Below are 24,928 nucleotides of genomic sequence, written 5' to 3'. Positions count from 1 at the left end.
AACACATGTTGTCTTGTTCCTTGCAGAGGTATCTTATGCAGTCTATTTCTTTCATACCAGGAAAGATGCTCAGAAAATCAAAAGTCAATTCATTTTGTTGTGTAAGAAGCATCTGGTACTGGTACATCTGGTACATAAGTAACTCATAATGCAGTAAAAATTAACATCATTGCAGACTATTTTATTGGCATAAAACAATTGCTTCCATATTTGACTAACTCACTCATCGTCATTATACGGTGATGCTGTGATAAAGAAGTGAACTTTATAAATTGACCTTTTTTAGTTTATACGGCATCTTCCACAATGACTGCACCCAAAGAAGTTTTACAATGCTGTTACAACAGTTCATAAAATGTCTAGATAGAACTTCATAGAACTTTATTTTATCTCCAAGGGGAAATGTGACTTTTTACAGAAGCTATTTAAATACAGTGGAACCTCAGGTCACGACCATAATTCGTTCTAAAACTCTGGTCATAACCCGATTTGGTCGTGACCCGAAGTAATTTCCCCCATAGGATTGTATGTAAATACAATTACAGTAATCCCTCGCTATATCGTGCTTCGCCTTTCGCGGCTTCACTCCATCGCGGATTTTATATGTAAGCATATTTAAATATATATCGTGGGTTTTTTGCTGGTTCGTGGATTTCTGCGGACAATGGGTCTTTTAATTTCTGGTACATGCTTCCTCAGTTGGTTTGCCCAGTTGATTTCATACAAGGGACGCTATTGGCAGATGGCTGAGAAGCTACCCAACTTACTTTCTCTCTCTCTCTCTCTCTTGCGCTGACTTTCTCTGATCCTGACGTAGGGGGTGTGAGCAGGGGGGCTGTTTGCACACCTAGACGATATGGACGCTCGTCTAAAAATGCTGAAAGATTATCTTCACGTTGCTACCTTCTGTGCAGCTGCTTCCTGAAGCGACATGCTGCACGGTGCTTCGCATACTTAAAAGCTCGAAGGGCACGTATTGATTTTTGATTGAAAAACAAACTCTGTCTCTCTCTCTCTTTCTCTGCTCCTGACGGAGGGGGTGTGAGCTGCCGCCTTCAACAGCTTTGTGCCGCGGTGCTTCGCATATTTAAAAGCCAAACAGCCCTATTGATTTGTTTGCTAGAGATTGTTTTCTCTATCTATGTGACATTCTGTGCTCCTGACACGCACTCCTTTGAAGAGGAAGATATGTTTGCATTCTTTTAATTGTGAGACAGAACCGTCATCTCTGTCTTGTCATGGAGCACAGTTTAAACTTTTGAAAAAGAGACAAATGTTTGTTTGCAGTGTTTGAATAATGTTCCTGTCTCTCTACAACCTCCTGTGTTTCTGCGCAAATCTGTGACCCAAGCATGACAATATAAAAATAACCATATAAACATATGGTTTCTACTTTGCGGATTTTCTTATTTCGCGGGTGGCTCTGGAACGCAACCCCCGCGATGGAGGAGGGATTACTGTAATCCGTTCCAGACCATATGAACTGTATGTAAACATATTTTTTTTTAAAGATTTTTAATCACAAATATAGTTAATTATACCGTAGAATGCACATCACAAGTGTAAACTAAATGTAAAAACATTGAATAACACTGAGAAAACCTTGAACAACAGAGAAAACTAACATTGCAAGAGTTCGCACTATAGCCTTACGACCTGATCACTGTAAACAAAAACTTTTTTTTTAATGAGTTGTAAGCACAGGGGAAAAAAGGAACATTTGAACAAATCCAAGCTTTATTTAAAAACCAACCATAAGCAACCAAGAAAGTAATATTGCAGGAGTTCACGATAATAGCCTTACGACCCGATCACTGTATAAGCTTTTTTTTTTTAATGAGTTTTAAGCACAGGGAAAAAAATGAACATTTGAAAAATCCGTAATTTAATAAACAACCAAGAAAAGTAACATTGCAACAATTCACGCTACGAACCGAAAAATGAACATTTGAAAAATCCATAATACAAAAACTAACCATAAACCACCAAGAAAACTAACTTTTCATGAGTCGAGTTCTGGCATGAAGGAAGTGAGGAGGAACTGAGTGGAGAGGAGGTTACAGATTTGAGGGAGAGTCCGACTCCGCGATGGAGGGATGTTCTCCTTCAGGTGTTTAATCTGTTACGATTTCTTGGGTTTCTGGTGTTTTTAGCTGTTTAGCTAGTGGATAAGACTTCACAAAATCGCGGTCTAATGTGACTTGCCTTTGCCTACGCATTAAAATGTTTCGGAAATGCGAGACGACATTGTTATTCATCATGTTTATTACTCTGTTCGTAACCGCTTTGTCAGGGTGGTTCTTTTTCGAAAAAATCCTGGCACTCATTCCATTTTTCCATGATGGCTTTTATCGCATCACTTTTTATAACCGGCCTTTCCTCTTCTTCCCCGGAGGACTGCTCCTTGGTGAGAGTGAGCAACCTAAGCTGCTCCTGCTGGAGTTCAGCGAGTTCCTCCGTCATCAGCTCCTCCTTGTGATCCAGGACCAGCTCCTCTGTGTCCTCATTGTCCACTTCAAGACCCATGCTCTTGCCCATGAACACAATCTCATCCACAAAAGGAGGCTCAAAGCTTTCTAAAACCTGTTCAGGAACGCATTCAGGCCAAAGTTTCTTCCAGGCCGAGATCAAGGTCCGGTGTGTGACATCTTCCCAGGCTTTATCAATGAGACTGATGCAATGAATGATATTAAAATGGTCCTCGGTCACATTGAAGCACCTAGCAAATAGTCCTTTGGTGTACAGCTTCTTAAAATTTGAGATAACCTGCTCGTCTGTGGGCTGCAGAAGAGGAGTTGGGGGAGGAATGACGACCTTAATAAAAGTCGTACTCCTCGACCATATCGTCAACTAAATTTGGAGGGTATGCCAGTGCATTGTCCATCAGAAGAAAGCATTTTTTAGGCAGGTTATTCTCTTCGAGATATCGCTTCACGGCGGGAGCAGAAGCCTCGTGCATCCATTCCAAAAACAAGGTTCTTGTGACCCAACCCCTTCATGTTTGCCCTCCACATCACAAGCAGTCTGGCTTTGTTTACATTGTGCTGTTTGAAAGCACGAGGGTTCTCAAATTGGTAAACGAGTAGTGGCTTGATTTTTACATCGCCACTAGCGTTAGCACACAGCAAAACAGTTAACCTGTCCTTCATTGGTTTATGGCCGGGCATAGCCTTCTCTTCCTGGTTAATGTAGGTCCTCTTCGGCATCCTCTTCCAGAACAATCCGGTCTCGTCGCAGTTGAAGACTTGTTGTGGCATATAGCCTTCGTCCTCCACTAATTTTGTGAAATTTTTCACAAATTCTTTCGCAGCTTCAGCGTCGGAACTAGCAGCCTCTCCATGCCTTACCACACTATGAATGCTACTTCTCTTGGGAAACTTTTCAAACCACCCTCTACTGTCTTTAAATTCCTCACTTTCACCACTCGTAGAAGGACAGATTTGCAGCAAATCGCCATGAATCCTCCTGGCTTTCTCACATAACATTGCATCGCTTACTCTGTCCCCTGCAAGTTGCTTCTCGTTCAGCCACACTAGCAACAGTTTTTCCCCCTCTTCCAGCACTTGAGGCCTCTGCCTGGTTAACACTGTAACTCCTTTTGCAACATCATCCGCTTTAATGGCCTCTTTCTGCTTTAGAATAGTCAAAATCATAGATTTTGACTACTTGTACTTGGCGGCGACATCAGTAACAGGAACGCCACGTTCATACTTTTCAAAAATTTCAATAAATTCTTAATAATCGGCGCGTACGAACCGGAAGGGAAATGAAGTAGAGCACAAAGAGTTCACAGCGAAATCATGCACGTCTGACCGAGAACAATGCAACACGTGCGGAAATCGGCACGCACAAACCGAAAGGGAAACTGCCTTGTTCGTATACCGAGTGTGTGGTGTTGAACAGATGCAAAAGGTTGGCGAACTTTTTGGTCGTAACCCGATTTGTACATGTTCAGAGACATTCGTGAACCGAGGTTCCACTGTAAATAAATACATAGAGATGTATATACACACACACACGCACACACACACACACACACTCACTGTATTCTGAAAATACACCTGAATGACTGAAGAGGAAGAAAATTTAAAAAGAAGAAACATTTGACTTGGCAATCACACAGAGGCACTATAAATGTGTACTGCTGTTGGTATAAAAGAGCCCCTGTAGTGTTTCTTGACACACTTCTAAATAATTTGTTGGCTTAAAGTCCTCAGTGTTACTGTGTCAGAGAGAGGATATCTAGCATTGTTCTCAATGGCACTCAGTCTTGTCTTCATTCTCTCCTCCTCTACTTTCTCCAGGGGGTCCAGAGTGTGTCTCATAACTGAGTCTGCCCTTTTAATTAGCTGGTTAATTTGGTGAGCCTCTCTTGAAGTGATGTTACTGGCCCAGCATACTACACTGGCCATTACAGAGTTGTAGAAGATGTGAAGGATGTCGCTTCTCAAATTACAGGAGCGCAAGAGCCTGCTCTGCCCCTTCTTCTATAGTGTTCCTAGACAAGTCTAACCTGTCATTGATGTGGACCCCCAAGTACTTGTAGGAGTGCACCCCCTCTACATCCACCCGCTGAATAGTGACTAGACATGGAGGCTCTTAGTTGCGGTGAAAGTCAATTAGCAGTTCCTTGGTTTTACTGATGTTGATTTGCAGACAGTTCTCAAAGTTCTCCCCCTGACTCCTCTCCTCTGTCTCGTGCTCCTTATCAATACACTCCCAAAATGCAGAATCATCAGATAATTTCTGCAAGTGATCTGACCTGCTGTTATCTTTATAGTCAGAGGTGTCCAGAGTGAAGAGCAAAGCAGACAGGCCTGTTCCTTGTGCTACTCCAGTGTTCTTCACATCTGTATCAGACAGACAGTCCTTGGGCCTCACAAACTGCAGTCTGCCTGACATACAGTCCATTACTCAGGACACCATCCACCTGCATATATCTGAGCTGACCTCTTAACAGAGATGGTTGGATGGTAGTGAAGGCCCTGGAGAAATCAGAAAAAACATCATCCTCATAGTGCTGGCAGGTTTGTCCAGGTGTGAATAAGCCTTGTGGAGCAGACAGACAAGCATCCTCCGCTCTAATCTTTGTCCAATAGGCAAACTTCAGTGGGTTCAGATGGTCTACCACAAGAGGACTCGTTGTCCAGGACCAGTCTCTCAAATGTCTTCACAATGTGAGATGTAAGGTAACTGTCTGTAGTCATTAGGTGAAGAGGTGCCTGCCTTCTTTGGAGCAGTAATAATACAGGATGTCTACAAGGCAAGAATGAGGGATGAGGCATACCCTAAAAAGACACGCAATGAGTCTGTGGTGGGATAAGTATTTCTAGGCTTCACCTGTTAAGAGGAAACCTTGAACACCACCACCACAAATAATAAAGAGATAATAATAAAGAGATGATGTTTTGACCATCCTTCCTGCTGTATCTGCTTTGATACATTGTTTCAGTGATATCCCCAATAGGTCAAAATGAACATAAAACTGTGACTCACACCCCACCCCTTGTTTCAACAGTTTGTGATTTTAAGGTCCAACTTACCCCAAATGAAACCTATCCTTGTCATTAAGTTTCAGCATTTGTTGCACAAACCTTCTTGTGCTGGATCTACCTTTAATCTAACTTGCGATGACATCCAGCACATCTAAATGTTCCTCTATTTGTTCTTATTCTTCAGCCAGTTAATAAGCAGACATACGTTTAGATTACAAAGGAGCAGCAGAGCTGCCCTAAACCCTCTCTCTACCCTACCTTACTGTTAGTATGCATTCCTGGAGGCTGCCAATACTTTTTTCCAGAATGAAAAAAAATTGAAGAAGAAAAATGCAATGTAAAACTTTACTAATTTGAGCCAGAGATCAGGCTAGAGTTCAACAGTAGCAGAAACGCAAACGTACTTGTCCAAAATGCACATAAGCCCGTCAAGCAGTCGTCTTCTGTGCAGCTAGCATCAGACCATTTTTTTTAAGTGTGGGAAGAAATAAGAATGAATATTAGGTTTTGGTTGACACAGGGATCTGCTTAGCAGCTTACTTCAATAAAATGTCAGAGCCCACTGACTGCCAAATTTCCTGCACTTCAGCACATTGCTGATCTTCACGTCCTTAAATACAAACTTTCCATCCGGACAGGCAGATTACAGGGGTCCTGGGCACTCCATGCAGCACCCAAGATTAATGTTTCAACCGCTATTGCCTTCAAGTATTCATTAGCTGCAGAACGATTTAGTCCTGTGAAAGACATTCTGCCTTCCGTTTAGAGGGAAAAAAAACAAGTGGAAAGTTAAGTGTCACACTTACATAGATAGCAGGCACACACACACACACACACACACACACATAAACAAAGACATAGAGGATATTCCAATACTCTACTCGCCACTCATCTTTTGGAAAATGGACACAGAGCCAGCTCTCTAACCAGGATTAATCCCAACAAGCTCTCTTTATTCCACCCCAGAGTTCCTGTGGCATTGAGATTTCATTGAGGCGCCTGAAAGCCTAAACCAGAGCAAGCAGCAGGACAGAGGGACCTTTTACTCATGAGGACACACACTCTAAGGGCATCACAACAAATCTGCAAAACTCTTCCAACTACAGAAAGACAGAGTCCAGGCTGGCAGTGTACTTTGTTAGTAAGTTCACCCAAACACCAGCAAACAGATAAAGGGCATCCCACAGTAAACAACTGAATACTGAAAGCTTAAATGGAGTAGCCAGTGTGCCTGCTCCTACATCATGCTAACCACAAGATGCCTTTTCTGTTTAGTCCGATACTATACTTTCTTTCTACACACATACCACTTTTCATTTTATTCTACTTGGTATTACAAATCAAGCTTGCCATGTAAAGTATATTGTTGGAGTGCATGCTGTGAATGTAGCCATGTAAAATTAAATCCTATCTAAAAAAATAAAGTCATGGTTAACCATATGCTGCTTCGATAGCAACTGTTCTTTAACTCTTTATCATTCTCTTTCTCTCTCTCCTTCACTTTACAGGAATCATCCACCAGATGAAAGGAGATTATGAGTCTGCACTGAAACTCCACAAAACTCATCTCTCCATTGCTCAGGAGCTCAGCGACTATGCTGCCCAGGGCAGGGCTTATGGTAACATGGGCAATGCCTACAATGCTCTGGGTATCTTCGACCAAGCAGTTAAGTACCACAGACAGGAGCTGCAGATCTCTATGGAGGTCAACGACAGGGCATCCCAAGCCTCCACCCATGGGAACCTTGCAGTCGCTTACCAGGCCTTGGGAGCCCATGACAGAGCCTTACAGCACTACCAAAACCACCTCAACATTGCCAGGGAACTGCGGGACATTCAAAGCGAGGCTCGGGCCCTCAGCAACCTGGGTAACTTCCACTGCTCCCGGGGAGAGTTTCTGCAAGCCGTGCCCTACTACGAGCAGTACTTGCGGCTTTCCCCTGACCTGCAAGACATGGAAAGCGAAGGGAAAGTTTGCCACAACCTTGGATATGCTCACTACTGCCTTGGCAACTATGAAGACGCTGTTAAATACTACGAACAGGATCTGGCCTTAGCCAAGGATTTGCACGATAAACTAAGCCAGGCCAAGGCCTACTGCAACCTTGGGCTAGCATTCAAAGCTCTGGCAAATTTCATCAAGGCAGAAGAGTGCCAGAAATACCTCCTTTCACTGGCGCAGGCCTTAAACAACTCCCAGGCTAAGTTCCGAGCTCTGGGCAATCTAGGAGACATCTTTGTGTGCAAAAAAGATATGACAGGAGCCATCAAGTTTTATGAGCAGCAGCTGGCACTAGCTCATCAGGTGAAGGAACGGAAGCTTGAAGCTAGTGCTTATGCAGCACTGGGTGCTGCTTACCGCATGATTCAGAAATACGACAAAGCTCTGGGCTACCATACACAAGAGCTTGAGGTCTTCCAGGAGCTGAGCGACATACTGGGCGAATGTAAAGCCCATGGTCATCTCGCTGCAGTCTACATGTCCTTGGGGAAGTATACCATGGCATTCAAATGTTATGAGGAGCAGCTAGAGCTCGGGCAAAAGCTTAAAGACCCCAGCATCGAGGCTCAGGTTTATGGCAACATGGGCATCACAAAGATGAACATGAATGTCATGGAAGAAGCCATTGGATATTTTGAGCAGCAGCTGGCAATGCTTCAGCAGTTGAATGGCAATGAAGCAGTCTTGGACAGAGGAAGGGGGTACGGTAACCTAGGGGATTGCTATGAGGCCTTAGGGGACTATGAAGAAGCCATCAAATACTATGAGCAGTACCTGTCTGTGGCGCAGAGCCTGAACCGCATGCAAGACCAAGCCAAAGCCTACCGAGGATTAGGAAATGGCCACAGGTAAGCAGCCCTGTAGAAAAACCACCCATGCATACACAGAATAAGGACAGACATTTTGATAACTGTGGACAGGTTTCAAATTCAGCACGTGCAAACAAACCCAATTGAGAGTTAAAATCATTCATATTCAGAATATACAAATGTGTTGTCATGTAACATTGAAATTAACTAGTAGCACAGACAGACAAAGTACCTGTTGAGCACTTTTTAAGGTCACTATGCTCCAAGATATATAAACACATACCCCATTACCTGAACTTCAACTGGTGCTTTATGTCACTCCTTATTTTATATAGAGTATCATCGGGTGGCTTGTGAATCAGCTAACACTGCAATATAGGATGTAAACAGTGGAGCAGGTGTCTACATCAGTACAGAAAGCACAGTAGAGTACCACAGAATGGCAAAGGTTAAAAGTTAAAATAAACTGACATGAAAAACAAAACAACACTTTCAAAATGAAGGGAGACAAGATGGAGCTTGCTGCTTAGCTGAAATACTAAATCTGACAAGCAGCAGTCACTGAATGTGAGGCATGTGTGGTTTGTCTCTGCTTTTGAAAAACATAAAAAGGATCTCTCATACAGAGGTAAAGGAAATGTCAGAGCCTCTGCTCTGTGTCAAATCACTGATGAACTTGGGTCCCCAAAGTCCCAAGAAAAAAATGCAACAGGAAGTAATCTTCTTTGAAAAGCAAAACTCCAGAAAAAGCACAGCAAAACCTTTCTAGCAAGATTTGACAGAAATAGAAATAAAACACAAACCAACATCAGAGTGTGCAGGTGAAGCCCAGAGTCTGCCCAAATGTCAGTATACAAAACTGCTACGGGTGTGTGTATCACAGATATATCTAGTGAGGTGCAGTGGGCAGTAAACACCAAGCTAACAGTGCTCGGCCTAGCTCACCACCTATGCTGTAAACATGCAAAAACTTAAACCGTGTTTTTATTCTAAATTTTAGGGCAATGGGGAATTTGCAACAGGCTCTTGTGTGCTTTGAGAAGCGCCTAGTCGTGGCCCATGAACTTGGAGAGTCTTCCAACAAAGCGCAGGCTTATGGGGAGCTGGGCAGCTTGCACAGTCAGCTGGGTAACTATGAACAGGCCATCTCTTGTCTGGAGCGGCAGCTCAGCATCGCCAGAGATATGAAGGACCGCATACTGGAAAGCGATGCCTCCTGTGGTCTAGGAGGAGTCTACCAACAAATGGGCGAATATGAGACTGCACTACAGTTCCATCAGCTAGACCTGGAGATCTCAGAGGAGACCAACAACTCCACCTGTCAGGGCCGTGCTTATGGCAATCTGGGACTGACCTATGAATCCCTGGGTAACTATGAAAGGGCAGTGGTTTACCAGGAGCAGCACCTTAGCATTGCAGCCCAGATGAATGACTTAGTGGCTAAAACAGTGGCCTACAGCAGCCTGGGGAGGACACACCATGCCTTGCAGAACTATTCCCAGGCAGTCATGTACTTGCAAGAAGGTAAGTGACTATGCATTGATCAGCAAAGATAAGAAGCACATGTCCAGAGCAGTAATCAACAGGGTACATTGTGCCACTGGCTGAAGTTTGTTCTCCTTTTAGCACACAACTTCTTCTCATGTTCTTCTCATCAAGCTTTTCCAAAAGGCTAAAAGAGAAAGCCATGAACAGAAGCACTGATGCTGCCACATCACAGAGTGCCAAAACAAGCAAAGGTTTGGATGGTGAGCTTCAGGGCCTTAATGCCAGGCAAACTGAACATTTCAAACCTGCATGCAGGTGGCATGGCAGTGCAGTAGCTGATCCCTTATACAGTAGTTTCAAAATGCTGGGCTTAGATCTTTGCCAGTTACAGTTTGAGAGTTTAGGGGAGATGCTGACTTGAAAGCTATAGCGTGCATTATGAGGATCAGCAGTAGACAGTCGGTGACCATGCAAGAATGGTTACTGCTTTACTGCCAGTTTACCCCCCAACCATAATCTATAAAGGAATACATGTGTTCAGAAACTGAATGTGTACCTTATTACTATTATTATACTTCTGGCAGAAGTACAAATTACTGAGGTATCTAATGTAATATTTTGCTTTGTGAAATTTTATTTTAGTGCTGCAGCCAGTATTAAAATGTGAATCTCTCCAGAATGCTACTGTGACTGCTTCTACCACTTTATAATGCTGTAGATGTTTTTTTTTTTTTTTTGTGGCCTTACATATGAGGATAGAGTTGCTGCTTAACAAGTAATTAAAGGAGGTTTATCTAGTTTTAGTATATGCCCCATAGAATGGTGAAAGTGAGGAAGACACTGTTGTGTTGCACACTGTTGTTAGCGTCAGTTAGCCAATTGATTATCTCAGGAGAAAGAAAACTATATACCAAATACACAAATGCAAAAAAAATGTAGATTGTTTGCTAGGAGTTTATCTGGGTTTGAACTTGTATTGCATCTCATTATTATAAATGATATCTTTTACTTTGTATTATGCATGTAGAAAGTTAACTGATTAAATGCTGGGCGGCACAGTAGCTCAGTGGTTAGCATTGGAGTGTCAAAGAAACAAAGCCCTGGCTCAGTCAGAAACGTCTGTGCTATTGTTAATCCATGTGCAGTTTATGTGGGATTTTCCTCCATCTTCCCCAAAGATGTGGTGTTTTAAGTTAATTGGTTAGTGTGAACCTATGGGAGTTTACCATGGGATAGATTGGCACAATCCTGTTATGGTCACATTTGTTTAGTTTTTCATTACCCCTCTTAAGCACTAATGTTGTTATTTTGAGATCTATGTAAGGGCATTAAGACTATTGACAACTTCTGGATAATTATTTGGTGACACATGCAGTAGTTTAAATGTCACGTCATCGTCCAACCAGTTTAAATGTTAAATTATTTTTCTATCTTGCATGACTAGTTATCATAACAAGTTACCATTTTGTTAGCATTACCACAACTTTGCAGCATCTGATCGCCAAAGGCTGTTGTTCCCAATTGTCTGATATTGCCGATCTTTGTGTGCGATTTTCTTTTAGTATTCAGATATTTATATTTTAGACCACATTACTTATTCTTTCACCTTTGAATTTTGATTAGTGTTTTAATTAGTGAGGAAAGTAGGATGGAAAACTCTAGTTGTGACTGTGTAATGTGGCACTTACATCTATCTTCAAGTCACTGTATACCCTTTACTCTGCTCCTTGCAATAGCATAGCATTTTTCCTCCTTGCACCCAGTGCTGCTGAAATAGACTTTTGTCCCATGTGAACCTCAATTAGGCAAAACAGGTCTGAAAATGTTCTGTAAAGCTGAGACAAGAGATCCTGGAATCCAGTAACAGAATAGTTGTGTGTAATGCTCCACTTAACAAGTTGTCACACTCGAGTCAGAGGGTGTGAAGAGTAACACAAAGTTCATCCTATGACGGAAAGACGACTGAAGCACAGTAAAAATGTCAAAGTACTCCATGGAAATATGGGCTACAAAAACTGGAATGAGTAGTGTGAGAAGGAAAACTGTGAGTGAGCTCTACAGTCTGTTTCAGAGACTGCTGGCAGACATAATGATCATTTGAAGAAAAATCTAAATAGGAAAGAATAAAGGGAGCCTAGCATCATCCTCAGTGTAAATGCTTCCATTGATAAAATATTGAAAGACAGCTGAAGAGAGCTGGCATGGCAAACAGCCAAATGAGTGTTCACTAAGCACTATGCAGCAAAGCTTTGGTCCAGTGTCGTGACCACATTAATACGTCCATACAGATTGAATTAATATGGTTATTTTTATAACATGAGCAGTGGAAATTGTTACAGACACTAGGCAAACTCAAAGTCAAAAGGTGGGCAGAGGTCAGCAAACACATAAGCAATAGTGACTGAAGACTGTAAAGGTCAGTGAAGTCCTAGCTCAATTTCAAGGAATTTCTGAAAGTTAAGCACTAGAAGTACACTATTTATTTTGGAAAATGTTATTTATTAGTCATTTCATTTCAGCAAAGTTTAAACAAGTGAAGCTACCAGTAAAAAGTTTGTCCTCAGATAAAACAGCTGTTGTGATGTCAGATGTCCAAGCATACATAACACAACAATTAAAAACCAACTACTGTAAATACTGAACAGAATACAATAAAAACAAAACATGGTGCTACTAAGCTGCAGTTCAAGACAGACAGTAAAAGGATCCGCATAAGCAGATCTCTGCCTTTTGGGAGTTTACTCAAGTAAATATCAAAAAGTGTGCAATTAGAGGTGCAGAAGTTTAATGTTCAAAGCTAACGTTTAAGAAAATGAATGCTGGAGATTCTAAATGATTGCATCAGTGTAGTCAAATGAAATTGATGGGACTCCAATAATAATATCTGATTGTCCTTGTAGTCTGTGGATTATTTGTACCAAAGCAAACTTAGAAGAATGTGAGGTGCTTTAAAAAGTGACAAAAAATAAATGCTGAATTCAATGATGCAATCCACCAGGGACCAAAATCACACGTTGTAAAAGCAGTGGCAAACTAGGTAGACAGGAAACAGTAACTTGCTAGTGGACTAGAGAAGGATTTACCATCCTACATTTAGGATCAGGAAGCAAGTCATAAAACAGATAGTTTAGCTAAAGGTATAAAAATAAAAAGAATGTGTTAAATGTAGCAACAAAATCAAGAATTCCTCAGAAAAAATACTGAATGAGGTGAATGAACAGATGCTGAATAAAGGAAGACAGTCACAACCTATGGATAGTGGAAGCTGTGGACATCCTCATTAGTAAGGAGATAAAAACGGCAGGCTCAACTGGATTTGTGGAAGAAATGCTGAAACTGGAGCAGCACTTGAAGTGCAATGGATGACAGATGCTCTCTGCATGAGGTATTAAATGACTCTTATTCCATTATACAAAGGAAAGGGAGACCCAGCTTTTACAGCAGATAATGAAGAATGAGGCTTCTCCAGGATCTGATTTTAACAGTGATAGATCTGCTATCCAGAAAGGTACATGCATGAGGACTCTTGTATGTGCATGGTCTTGTATAATTTGTAACAGAGGAGAGTGACAAAAGCAGAACATTAAAGAAAAAAGAAAATACTCTGGTTGGGTATACTTGACCCAGTGCACAAGTGTGTACAAGGGTCCATATAAATGCCTTAAGCACTTTCAGACTTGTGATCCTCACAGTAAGATATAAAACCATTTTGAGCAGCTTTAGGTTCACAACACGTAAGCCAATGTTCACTTACTGAAGGATCTCACCTCCCCTGTGTTGATTAAACTAGTTTCACAGCAAATCTGTGTCTCCATTTTATTATCATCTAAACAAATACTCATCTTGTATGTGATGAGTTTATCTGAATAAATGGAATACAATGAAATGGGCTGTAAGCACACTACTTGCCCAAGTATCACCTATTGGAATCCTAGACCATTACCCACTAGTTCCATGCCTACCAAAACATTGAAGCTCACTTACAGTCAAGTATGCAAATACTTAAAATGTAAGGTGTTAAAAAAAAAGGGAGCCAACTGTATTCTATTGTTTGCACATAAATGATTTAGAACAGAACAGATTGAAATGTTGATGCAGCACTTTAAAGATTTGGTGAAGCTCTGCAGTTTTCTTCTAGTCTTTGCTATCCATGCCAGTCAGTATTAACATACACAGCAGGCATAGGGCTACTCGCAATGATTACAAACACAACACTAAGGGGAATTTGGTCAGATGAACATATATGAAATGTTTCCAATACAACTGCAATGGATATTATTTATTCTGATGTGTTGCCCCTTCAAATCCTAGAATAGCTCCTCATAACTCACAGTAACGTATGCCAAGGTATATTTCATAGAATGCTTGATATTCATTGTTTTCATTCTGTACCTTTACTTCTGGAAAGCACACAAAGAGTGCTGAAATAATCTGTCTTAGGCTGAATTGTGCTTGTATTGTTATGGCATACCAGACACACTGATCTGTACAGGGCTATTAATTGAGCGTACTGACACATGAGTGCTGGAGTTTAAAGCCGAAGGTCACATGATTAACTCGTATTCCTGTTCTCCCAGGTCACCCTGATGAAATTTCTTATATTAGTGAATAATTATACCAAAAACTTCAATTTGTAATTTGATTTTGGTAAAAGCATCAGGTAAATGATTATGTTGCCAAAGAATGGTGATATTTTGTATATCCGTGTAAGATTACACTTTAATCTGTATATGTGGTAATAATGACTTCATAAATCTATAAATAAATGAATAAATGTAAGTAACAGCAAAAGAACTTGCTCTTTGTGGCTCATAAAGATTTAAGAACAATAGCATAGAGTCTCACATATGACATAGCATGTGACCGGGAGTAAGCTCATCTTTGTCTTGCTTACAACTATTGTAAAGCAGAGATTAGTAACAATCAATGAACTTAAGTGTTGACCTGCAACACTGCATTATGGGGGGAAACAGACAAGTCAAAGCAGTCATTTTAAGAAGTAGAAGTGTAATTGTATGAATCCCACTTCTGCGTGTGGTAAAGAAGCAAAACAGAATGGTTGCCCTAGAACAACAGACTGAACCAATGAATGCATATGTGATAGTAGCAGGGCATTACAATAAGGGGCTCTTGGGACAACGATTACCTTTGCAGACTGACCGCAAAAGGAATGCAGATGGGATAGTGAACAATCTTGTAATGGAAGCTATAAAACTATCAGCACACTGCTTCACCCTAAATGAAGTACACAGACAATGAAATCTTAAGTTGAGTTTGTCTGGACAAATATTAAAGGAATACTCTGTTTTAAAATTAATCTTTTTTAATATAATATTAAACAATGTAGTTTTGTGTTGATAGCCAAAATATATTTAATCAAATTTTGTTAAATGGAGAACAGAGGTAAACATTCTGATAGAATGACCGTCTAAGGAGATAAACTCTGGACCACAGCAAACATTATTACTTAGGGGCTTCGGCCCTGCTCGCCAACCCCCGGGTTTGTTTTTCTGGAAATACAATTTAAAGAGATTGTTTTTTTCATGGGAATTGTTACATTTGCATTATGTCCACTTTTACTTTAAAACTTCAGTAAAAACAATATTTGGAATTGACTTTTCTGATAAAAATGTTTTTACGGCCTTCCACTGTTAGACTTTCGTCTGCTGTTATCACTTTCTTTACCTCTGATTCGTTAATTTCTTGTGGAAGTCCAAATTGCTGCATCGTTAAATCTTCTGCTTCTAAAATGTATTTGATGATCGAAAGAGCTGTTTGTTCATTTGCCTTTTCGGATAATGGTCCTTAGAACGCTTCTCCACAATTGTAAACTATCAACTTCACCCGTCATAATTAAGTACACGAAGAAGTGTTTTAATTTGTCAGGCATCATTACAGAAGTGGCATCAGACATCATTTCAAACATATAGTCGTCCGATTTACATAACCCAGCTGCTCGTGCCGCTTCTTGAAAGGTACCATACATAGTTCCATCTATAGTTAGAACATCTTTATATGACGTTGCCCCTTTTGATTCACATAAAAACAATTTTAAATGAAACCGTTCAATATCTTTTGGTGATACAATATTTAACCGAGCAACACTTTTGCAATTAATTTTTCTTGGATGCCACACTCTTTTTTGTTTCTGCCACTTGTAATGTTGAGGAATTTGCGCATACATATATGCTTTTGCATTTACGTCTTTTTTATTAAGTTCAAAATAAGCCAATAATTTTTTATTTCTATTTTTCGCTACCTCTGAAGCTTCTACTTCTTTGCCCTCTTTAAATTGAATCATATTCTGACCTGGTAAATGAATCCATAACAGTTCAACAAAATGACTTCAACCATGCATTGGCAATTCCATTAAATGCCACCCGCTTTCCATTGCATTGATGTACCAAGTATCTAAATATGCTTGAACTTTGTTCTGAGACTGTTCTTTGGATAAAGTTACATGTACTCTATCGCGCCCTTTATGAATGTACTTGTAGATGTGCTTAAAACTCATAACTGACCCACAATACTCGACATTAATATGACAATCAAATCATTTGAGCAAATACAGGTTATATGGTACAATCATTGAATTATCGAGCATCACAATATTACCATCTTGTTGTTTGTGACGATTATCTCTTCGGCGATTTATCACGAAAGCCAGCCTTAGTCATATCTGTTGTTTGAACGAGCGCTTTTGGAAATTTCTTTAAACACTTTTTTTCTTTTGTGTCCTAACATACTGAATCTTTTAAATGGGTTCCGTGAGACATGTGTTTAGTGGCTTTGTACCATAATTCAGGATTGGTTTCTCTGTTTGGAGTATCAGCACAGACAAAGCGATCATCATCAGCAGTTAATTTATTTTGCAAAGTAACCAATAAATGCATGTGAGGCAAACCCCGTTTTTGAAATTTGATCATGTAAATGTATGCTCTGATTTGACCAAACACCGTTTCGAGTTCATTCAATAAAAATAAGACTTTCTGATAAAACAATCTACTTACGAAAGTGGGAATATCCACAGCCGATGTAGCCGGTGGCATTGTTCTCAAGAATCTGCAGATTTCTGGCCACTGCAGATTGCACGTCATTGTAATAAATAAATCTGGCTGACCGATAGTTCGGGATATTGACATTGCATCATGATATACTGTAACTGTTGCAATGCTCTTGGACTACCTTGATATTATGATGGTAATATTACTGCTGTACCTGTTTTGAATTTGTCTGGACTATTGATATTTGAATTTTGAACGTGATCAATGAGACCTTGCATATGTTCCTTTCTAAGTTTTGCTTGATTTGATTTAATAAAGAAGAGACAATTCACTTCAACATTTAGATACGCATTAATAATGTAATGTTGCGAAAGACGTTGCAGATCTTCTTCACTTACTCATTATCAGAATTTGCACATAGATTATTATTGTTCTTTTTTGCATTTTTTTGGTCATTCTTTTCTCTCCAACACTTTTGGGTCTCTTTGACGCGCTGCTCTTTCTTCTTCGCTTAGTCGTGGACGTGTCATCTTTAACTTATACATTATATTAGAGCTGCTGTTTCTTCTTCGCTTAGTCGTTTTTGAAGTTCTATCCAACAACTGAGAGGTTAGACGACCATGATCTAGTTTGAAAATGTTTGTAAGTAGGGCGTGACTTTCCAAGGTCACCGTCTCACGGGACTTGCTTCCAAAGGATGTCAGTACGACGTGACTTGACCATGACGCGGGACGTGAAAGTGCCTCTCTGAAGTGTCTCTGTCTCTCTTCAAAAGATGACGTCTCATCCCAAGTTTTTTTTTTTTTTTTTTTTTTTTTTTTTAAATAATAGAGAGATATGGCTAACTCCTTTATCTATGGCGACAAAACACCTGACAGATACAATGGGCTATAATTTTTTTGTTTATCCAATTGGAGCACAGGCAGGTGAAGTGTCTTGTCCTCACTGCATTTTCGGAGTTTTCTCAACCACGACTACAAACCAAATATGATAGGTTAAACATCAAAAACATCACTTTTGAGTGGACCATTCTTTTAAAAGCTGTGGATCACCAGAATGACAAACTAATAGCTTTACTTTAACGCATATACAGTACATAAATAGAACATCTCTGTCAGTAAATATCCACCACCAGACATCAGACATTCTCTATGCTTAGTTTGTTTTCAACCAGGCAGGCCAAAGGTACATTGTGGAACTAACAGAAAACTCTCAGCCTCAGCTGTACCAAGAAAGAACAGGGAAGGTAGCTGACTGTTGCACGCACATGACAGCATTGATGGAGCTCTCAAAGTCCTAGTGCCATTGTCATGAAACTTGAGGATCTCAACTTGTGTCACTGAGGAGTAAACCTCATTTGTCATTTTAAAGTAACACTTTCAAATGTATTTAATCCAATTTGTTTTTTGTCCACATCAGCATTATAAACTTTTAACAAGCTAGAATCATTTGTAAGAAAAGATAAGACATGATAAGTGGGAGTAACACACACTGCCTAGAACCTTCTACAACACTCAGTCCACCTCGAGGCATGTAAGCAAAAAAATAAAATGAAATTAAGTCCAACAAAAAAGAAAGAATAAGCACACAAAAAAAATACTGGATAAAGTGGCTCCAGGTAATGCCTTATTTGTTTCTTGCGCAATACTGCCTGTTGAAATGGTTTCTAGATGCTTAAATAAATGTTGTCTTTTGCCATCTCTTCATTCAACTATCAAGTTTTCATTCTGTTGACAGATGTCTTAGCTGTGAACAATTACAGGTAAATTAAAACATTTATAGATGCCAGTTGTCCAATTTTACCTACCCATGGAATGTCCCTCAAAATTACAAAAGTACCATCCCATACTATATGAGCAAGGTCACAGGAACTTATCCCATCAAGAACAGGGCAGGAATAATCACCAGTTCATTGCAAAGTGAACACGCACATACACACGGTCCAGTTTAGCATTGCCAATCCACCTAACCTGCATGCATTTGGATTGAGAGAGGAAAATGGAGCATCAAGAGAAAACCCATGCAGACACAGAGATAAGATGCAAACTACAGGCACGGAGGACCCAGGATGCGAACCTAGGTCTCCTTATTGCACTACCACTGCGCCACCTAGTTACAAAAATAATATACTTAATATTTGTTGTAAAGCATATGAACATGAAAACAATACTTTTATTGTTCAGACATGCCATGTTGACTATAGAGAAGAGAAGTACAAAAGATCCAGTTAACAGCATTAACAGCTTAGATAGCTAGAGGAGATAAAGATGCAGTTCTGATGACCTTTGCCAACTGGCTGCCCTCATTCTCCTTCTTCAATATCATTAGTATATGCTGACAAATGTAACACGCAGCAGATTGAATTCTGTTGAATCTCAAGGCTCCCAGGACCTCTGGTGTCAGTTTCCAAAGACAGGAGTAGTATTTTAGCAATGCAACAGTGGCACAAAGTACTACAGAAGAATTTCAAGAAAAGAAACAGAAGAGAGGAGGGCACGTAACAGTTCATAATGACAGCCATTCTTCTCACTCATCAATAAACCTCCAGATTCCTCTAGATTTTCATTCGGGAAGAGGTGTGCTATAACAATATCCGGAAGGGGTTAATTCAACACTGTTTTTGTCTAAAAATCATTCAATCAAACCTCCATTCTTAAATGTGTGTCATGAATCATTTGGTTCAACATCCAAATTTCGTGACAAGTGGTATGCAGAAAGGACACAGCCTATGCCTTTTAAAAGACATTACCTGGCCATAAGCTACTGTAAAGGCAACATGTATGCAGGTAGTTCTTCAATTTAATATTTAGAAAGAAATGAAAACACCATTAAACTATTTATTAAAAAAAATTCATACAGTATATTACACTGCAGGTGGCACGGTGGCGCAGTGGGTGGCGCTGCTGCCTCACAGTTAGGAGACCCGGGTTCTCTTCCCGGCTCCTCCCTTGGTGGAGTTTGCATGTTCTCCCTGTGTCTGCGTGGGTTTCCTCCCACAGTCCAAAGACATGCAGATTAGATGCAGTGGCTTTTCTAAATTGTCCCTAGTGTGTGTGGGGTGTGTGTGTGTGTGTGCGCGCCCTGCAGTGGGCTGGCGCAGTGCCCGGGGTTTGTTTCCTGCCTTGCGCCCTGTGTTGGCTGGGATTGGCTCCAGCTGACCCCCGTGACCCTGTACTTAGGATATAGTGGGTTGGATAATGGATAGATGGATATTATAATGTGAAGCAAAGGCAAGGTCTGCTTGGAAGCTGCAAGAAAGCCCTGCATAGTGTGCATTTTCTTCTCAGGATGACACAAAGTTAGACCAAGGTCCAAATGCATTGATACAGCAATGCTAATCCAATACAGCAACATCTCAACAAGACTTCCCCAGGGCTGATTAATAATGTAATGCCACATGGATGTAATTATTTAATACTTGGGTCTACAAAAAACAGGCAAATATAAACAGATAAGTGGATTCCTTTGTGATCAATTTTAATGTACAGCACTTTTACAAAAAAAAAAAATCAAATACAACATTTTTAAAAATGTACCAGAGAGGTCACCTAAGTTCACACTACAAACATAAAAACTGCAGTCCATTTTAATGATAGGCATTTCTGTGGCACAGGAACAATATAACCAAAATTCCAACAGAGAACAACTGAAATCTTGCTTCGTTTGGGCTTCAAGGTCATGGTCCAGGCCCCACAGCACTGTGCTTTGAAATATGGACTGAAAGTCGATTGTCTTCCCATCGTAACCTTTAGAATGGCAGAACGGGGTGCAAGGCATCACGGTGCTCTACGCTGAGCAGCAGCACACACAAACACCAGAGTGACACTAACTCAATGGGTGGGAATTGTTAGCCACTGGAACAGTTGCTTACTTCAGATATCACACTGCCCAGGTGTCAGCTATTCTTCATGTTCAGTGCAGAAGTTGCTGAATATCATGGCCAGCCTGTACACTGGGACTGTGAGTGTCATGCAGAGTGGAGGCAGAACCCTTTTGATTCTGGGATTCATCAGGGTGTATCCTTGCTCTTACTCTCTTCCAACGCTTACATGAATTGGGTGTTGGGCAGGGTCGTGGGGTCCAAAGGCAGAGTGTCATCTGTTGATGAAGAAAGATTTACTGATCTTGACGATGATGATGATGATGATGGGGACTCTCAAAGAAGTGAGCAAGAAGGCTGAGTGTCTGTTCTTCGAAGTGTCCTGGATGAAAACCAAGATCTAGACCTTTAATGACCTCTTGGGCACAGCCATCAGCAGTGTGTGTCTGCAGAGAGAATGTTGACCTTATTGAGAAGTTTATTTACTTCGACAGTGACATTCATGTCTCTGGTGACTCTTCCTATGAAGTCAGGTGACATGATTGAAGTATTTAAAATTATGAAGGGAATTAGTACAGTGGATCAAGACTGTTACTTTAAAATGAGTTCATCAAGAACACGGAGACACATTTGGAAACTTAAGGGGAAATTTCACACATTAGGAAGTTTTTCTTTACAGAGAACTATAGACACATGGAATAAGCTACCAAGTAGCATGGTAGGCAGTAGGACTTTAGGAACTTTCAAAACTAAACTTGATTTTTTTTTTTTTTTTTTTTTTTTTTTAGAAGAATTAAGTGGACAGGCCTGGTGAGCTAAATGGCCTGCTCTTGTCTAGATTGCTGCAATGTTCCAATGTTCTAATGTTAGCAGACAAATTGGAAGAGCATGGGGGGGGAGGGGGGGGTCATAAGGTCGCTGGAAACAGGTGTGTGGCGCTCCCTATACTGTATCTTTGCAAAAGGATGAAGGTCTAAGTCTTTATAGTCCTGGTGCTTTCTGTTTTGCTATATGACTGTGAAACATGAATGCTAGCCAGTGAAGGGAGATGAAAACTGGACTCCTTTGGTGCTGTGTCTCTTTGAGGAATCCTTGGGTACTACTGGTTTGACTTTGTGTTGAACAAGTGGTTGCTCACTGAGTCCCAAATGAGGCACATAACCTGCACTGTGAGGTAGCGTCAGTTTAGGCACTACAGCCATGTGGCACAATTCCCAAGAGCTATCTGGCTTGCAGGATCCATATTGCCAAGGACCGGAGTGGCTGGACCAGGCCAAGGGGATGCCCACGTAACACCTGGCTGTGGCAGATAGATGGTCATTTCTGGGGCATGGGACTAGGGCATGTGTCTGCCTGGGTGGTTGGCAACCAGGATCCAGAGCGGTTTTGTCTTGTAATGGCTGCAAGTTGTATTAGTGGATGCTCCCCAACCTGACCTGATCTGAGTGCTGAACATTTACACAAAGGGACATGATAACCCTACCCACGAGACATGTCTGACTGTACACCCAGCTGGCTGGCACATGTTCTGATGAAAGTACAAGCATCATTGCCTGCACCCCTGCTGTTTCTATTTACTTCTGGTCATTATTCCATGCAACACCATGCTGAAGTTGTTTAAAGGGGACAGTGGCAGAAGACAGCAACAGTCACACTATAGACATGGTGTGTATCATCCACAGTTTACTATAATTCCAGCTGATATCTTGTTTATAGCTCAAAAACAAAGAATTTGCTTTTTTCTACCATTTCAGTTTTCTTCTGAAAAATTTCCATTAAAACCCCAGATATTCTGGTTTGTTGTCATGCTCAACATGATTACTCCATTAGTGTTGGTCTGGTCTTGGGTCAATAATAAAGCACAGGGAAGTTGCATCTTACCCATTCCCTTGCAGTTTACAACAAATTAAACCAGACCTCAAAAGGAATGCTCTACACTTCGGAATGATAGAAGTTTTTTTTTTATCAGCCCCACATAAATGTTGGGAAAATGAAAAACAAAATGGTTGAAACTGAAATCCATTCAGCTTAAGAGTCAGGGGGCTGTTTATCAAAAACTGGCTTTTGACTTTCAAAATATACTTTTTATATTTTGGCTGTCAGCTGCAATAAACCATGCATAGCATGTGCTAATAATCAACCACCCCCAACCCTACCTCTCCTCCAAGTTAGGTAGTATGGCACCACATAATACTATGTAAAACAACACTTGAAACTGAAACATCACTAGTAAGTCCCTATGGTTTTCACAATGACGAGACAATAAGCAGAATCAAGTAAGTGGCATGGATATAAACACTGAAATGTGTGGAATTTGAAGATCAGGGAAAGATTATTACAAAATGTCTTATATTGAGTAATCTGTCCATATTTCATCCAGAGAATATGTTCACATCTGCTTTCCTTAAGTAAGTGCTATTCCGCTGCCTCAAATAAGTTCCTGTGTCCATGCAGATTACCGCAAGTGTGCAAAACCGTGATTTCCTAGATCAGCACACACAGCATTATTGTGCCACACATATGAGGACCTTCAGCAAATAGAAGACAAGGGAGTCACTCAGCGACTCCGAAAGACAGAAATGAAACGCGTTTGAACAGTTCCATATTCAAAAACACAGCACTAAGAGCATTAGAATGGAAGGACTTTTACTCTGGTGAATGCACATGCTTAGTAAATTGAAACCTCAGCTTTTTTTTTGTTTTTTTATAGCTATAAATTTATTTTCAGTTACTAGAGTAACTAAGTTATTTATTCAATCATTGCAATTAATGCCCTGAATATCTGTATGTGCAATCTCAGTAACATCAATTAAAAGAATGCATAAAGCCAGTCATAAAGAATGGAACATGTCATTTTGCTATTATGTTATTATAATTGGTTACACATACCATCTTACAGTAAAAATGGGTCAAAAACAAAAATCCAAATTAAATAAATAAAATAATGGAAAAAAGAAATTGGGAAAAATCCAGAATTTATTTCAGATGGTCATACAGAAGTACAAATGGCCTCCTCCTTTGTGCCCCAGGTGGCTCTCTCCACAAACACTGGGGGCAACTAATCTTCTTCGAGTCTACTCCATGCTCTCTAGGCTTTTCACTTCTACCTACTGTTACTCTTTTGGAGGTCAGACATTTCTAATCCACTCATTGATGTTACGAAAATAGATCTCCCAAAATACATGTCTACAAACATCTGAAGCCACTGTATGAAGCAACATACAAATCACATGTTTGCAGTACAATTCTTTAAATACAATGTTATTCTTTAATGTGAAACTTCTGAGCAGCACGTCTGTGCCAGATGTGCCAGATGACAACTATCGCAAATAAAAAAAAGCTGTTGTAAGATTGCGATTTCAAATGGTTGCGAATGCCAGGTCATTATATGTACCACCAACATCCACAGCATTTCATTATTCATTATTGTATGCAGTAATGGTCAAACTTGTTCTGTGAGATTCGGCATGGAGGTCACACAGTGAATTAGTGGATGTCTCTATTGTAGTCAGTAAAAAAAATATAATCAATAATTAAAATGTCACTGTGGTTTATTATTAGATTGTCAATGCATAACATACCTACATGTGATTATTTGGACTACATTTTCACATACCTTTAGCTTGCATGTATGTAGACATTTAAGAGAACTTTAGCTTCCACAGAGAATATCCAAACCAAAGGAAAAGCACTTTTTAACTCTATAATGCAACTTGGGTACTTCCAAACTAAACTAGCTGAAGCACAAGATGTTTTATACTGTATAACCAAACACTTGCTAGATTTTTACTGATTACAGTGAAGCACGGAGGAAAGAGAGTCATTTAGGGCCACTGACCTGTTTAATGAACTGATTTTTGTAAATATTTGAAGACAACGCTAATAAGAGCGGTCACATCACCTTACTGCATCCAGCCTATACATCACAATTAGTGCTTTAGTACAGTTGTGCTGGAATAGATTTAGCTATTCACCATTTGAACATTTTCCTCAAACCAAGCTACCTTGATGTAGTAAAAAAACAATACATCAGCAAAAAAGAACTTGTTCATGATCTTGGCGTTTTCCCCTGTTGGACTACAGGTCCTTGTTTAGATGATGCACTTCCTTCCTGTGCCATGAAAGCTGTTGGGTTAATAAAGTTAAATTAGCATTGCAAGTCATGCTAAGGGCTTTTCCCTTCAATTTTGCCTTTCTGTTGTGTTTTCTGAAGTGGATGAAAATATAGGCAATTAGAAAAAAAAGAATCAGAAAAAAAATGTATACATCATTTCAACAGATTGTTAGTCCTCCTGCAAAAATAGTACAGT

The 24,928-nt window shown here is 40.2% G+C and overlaps 1 protein-coding gene across 1 annotated transcript in view; it reads left to right on the top strand.

Annotated features, from left to right (window-relative positions):
* The window catches only part of ttc28 (tetratricopeptide repeat domain 28), a 461,839-nt gene that overhangs the window by 388,626 nt on the left and 48,285 nt on the right, over positions 1-24,928 (top strand). The window contains 2 exon segments of the mRNA XM_028825418.2: positions 7,004-8,345; positions 9,307-9,830. Coding sequence (XP_028681251.2) covers positions 7,004-8,345; positions 9,307-9,830 — 1,866 coding nt within the window.

Source organism: Erpetoichthys calabaricus, chromosome 18, assembly GCF_900747795.2.
Source record: "Erpetoichthys calabaricus chromosome 18, fErpCal1.3, whole genome shotgun sequence".
Classification (NCBI taxonomy): Eukaryota; Metazoa; Chordata; class Cladistia; order Polypteriformes; family Polypteridae; genus Erpetoichthys; species Erpetoichthys calabaricus.
The sequence above is the reverse complement of the archived record's forward strand: the minus strand, read 5'-3'. Positions and strand labels throughout refer to the sequence as shown.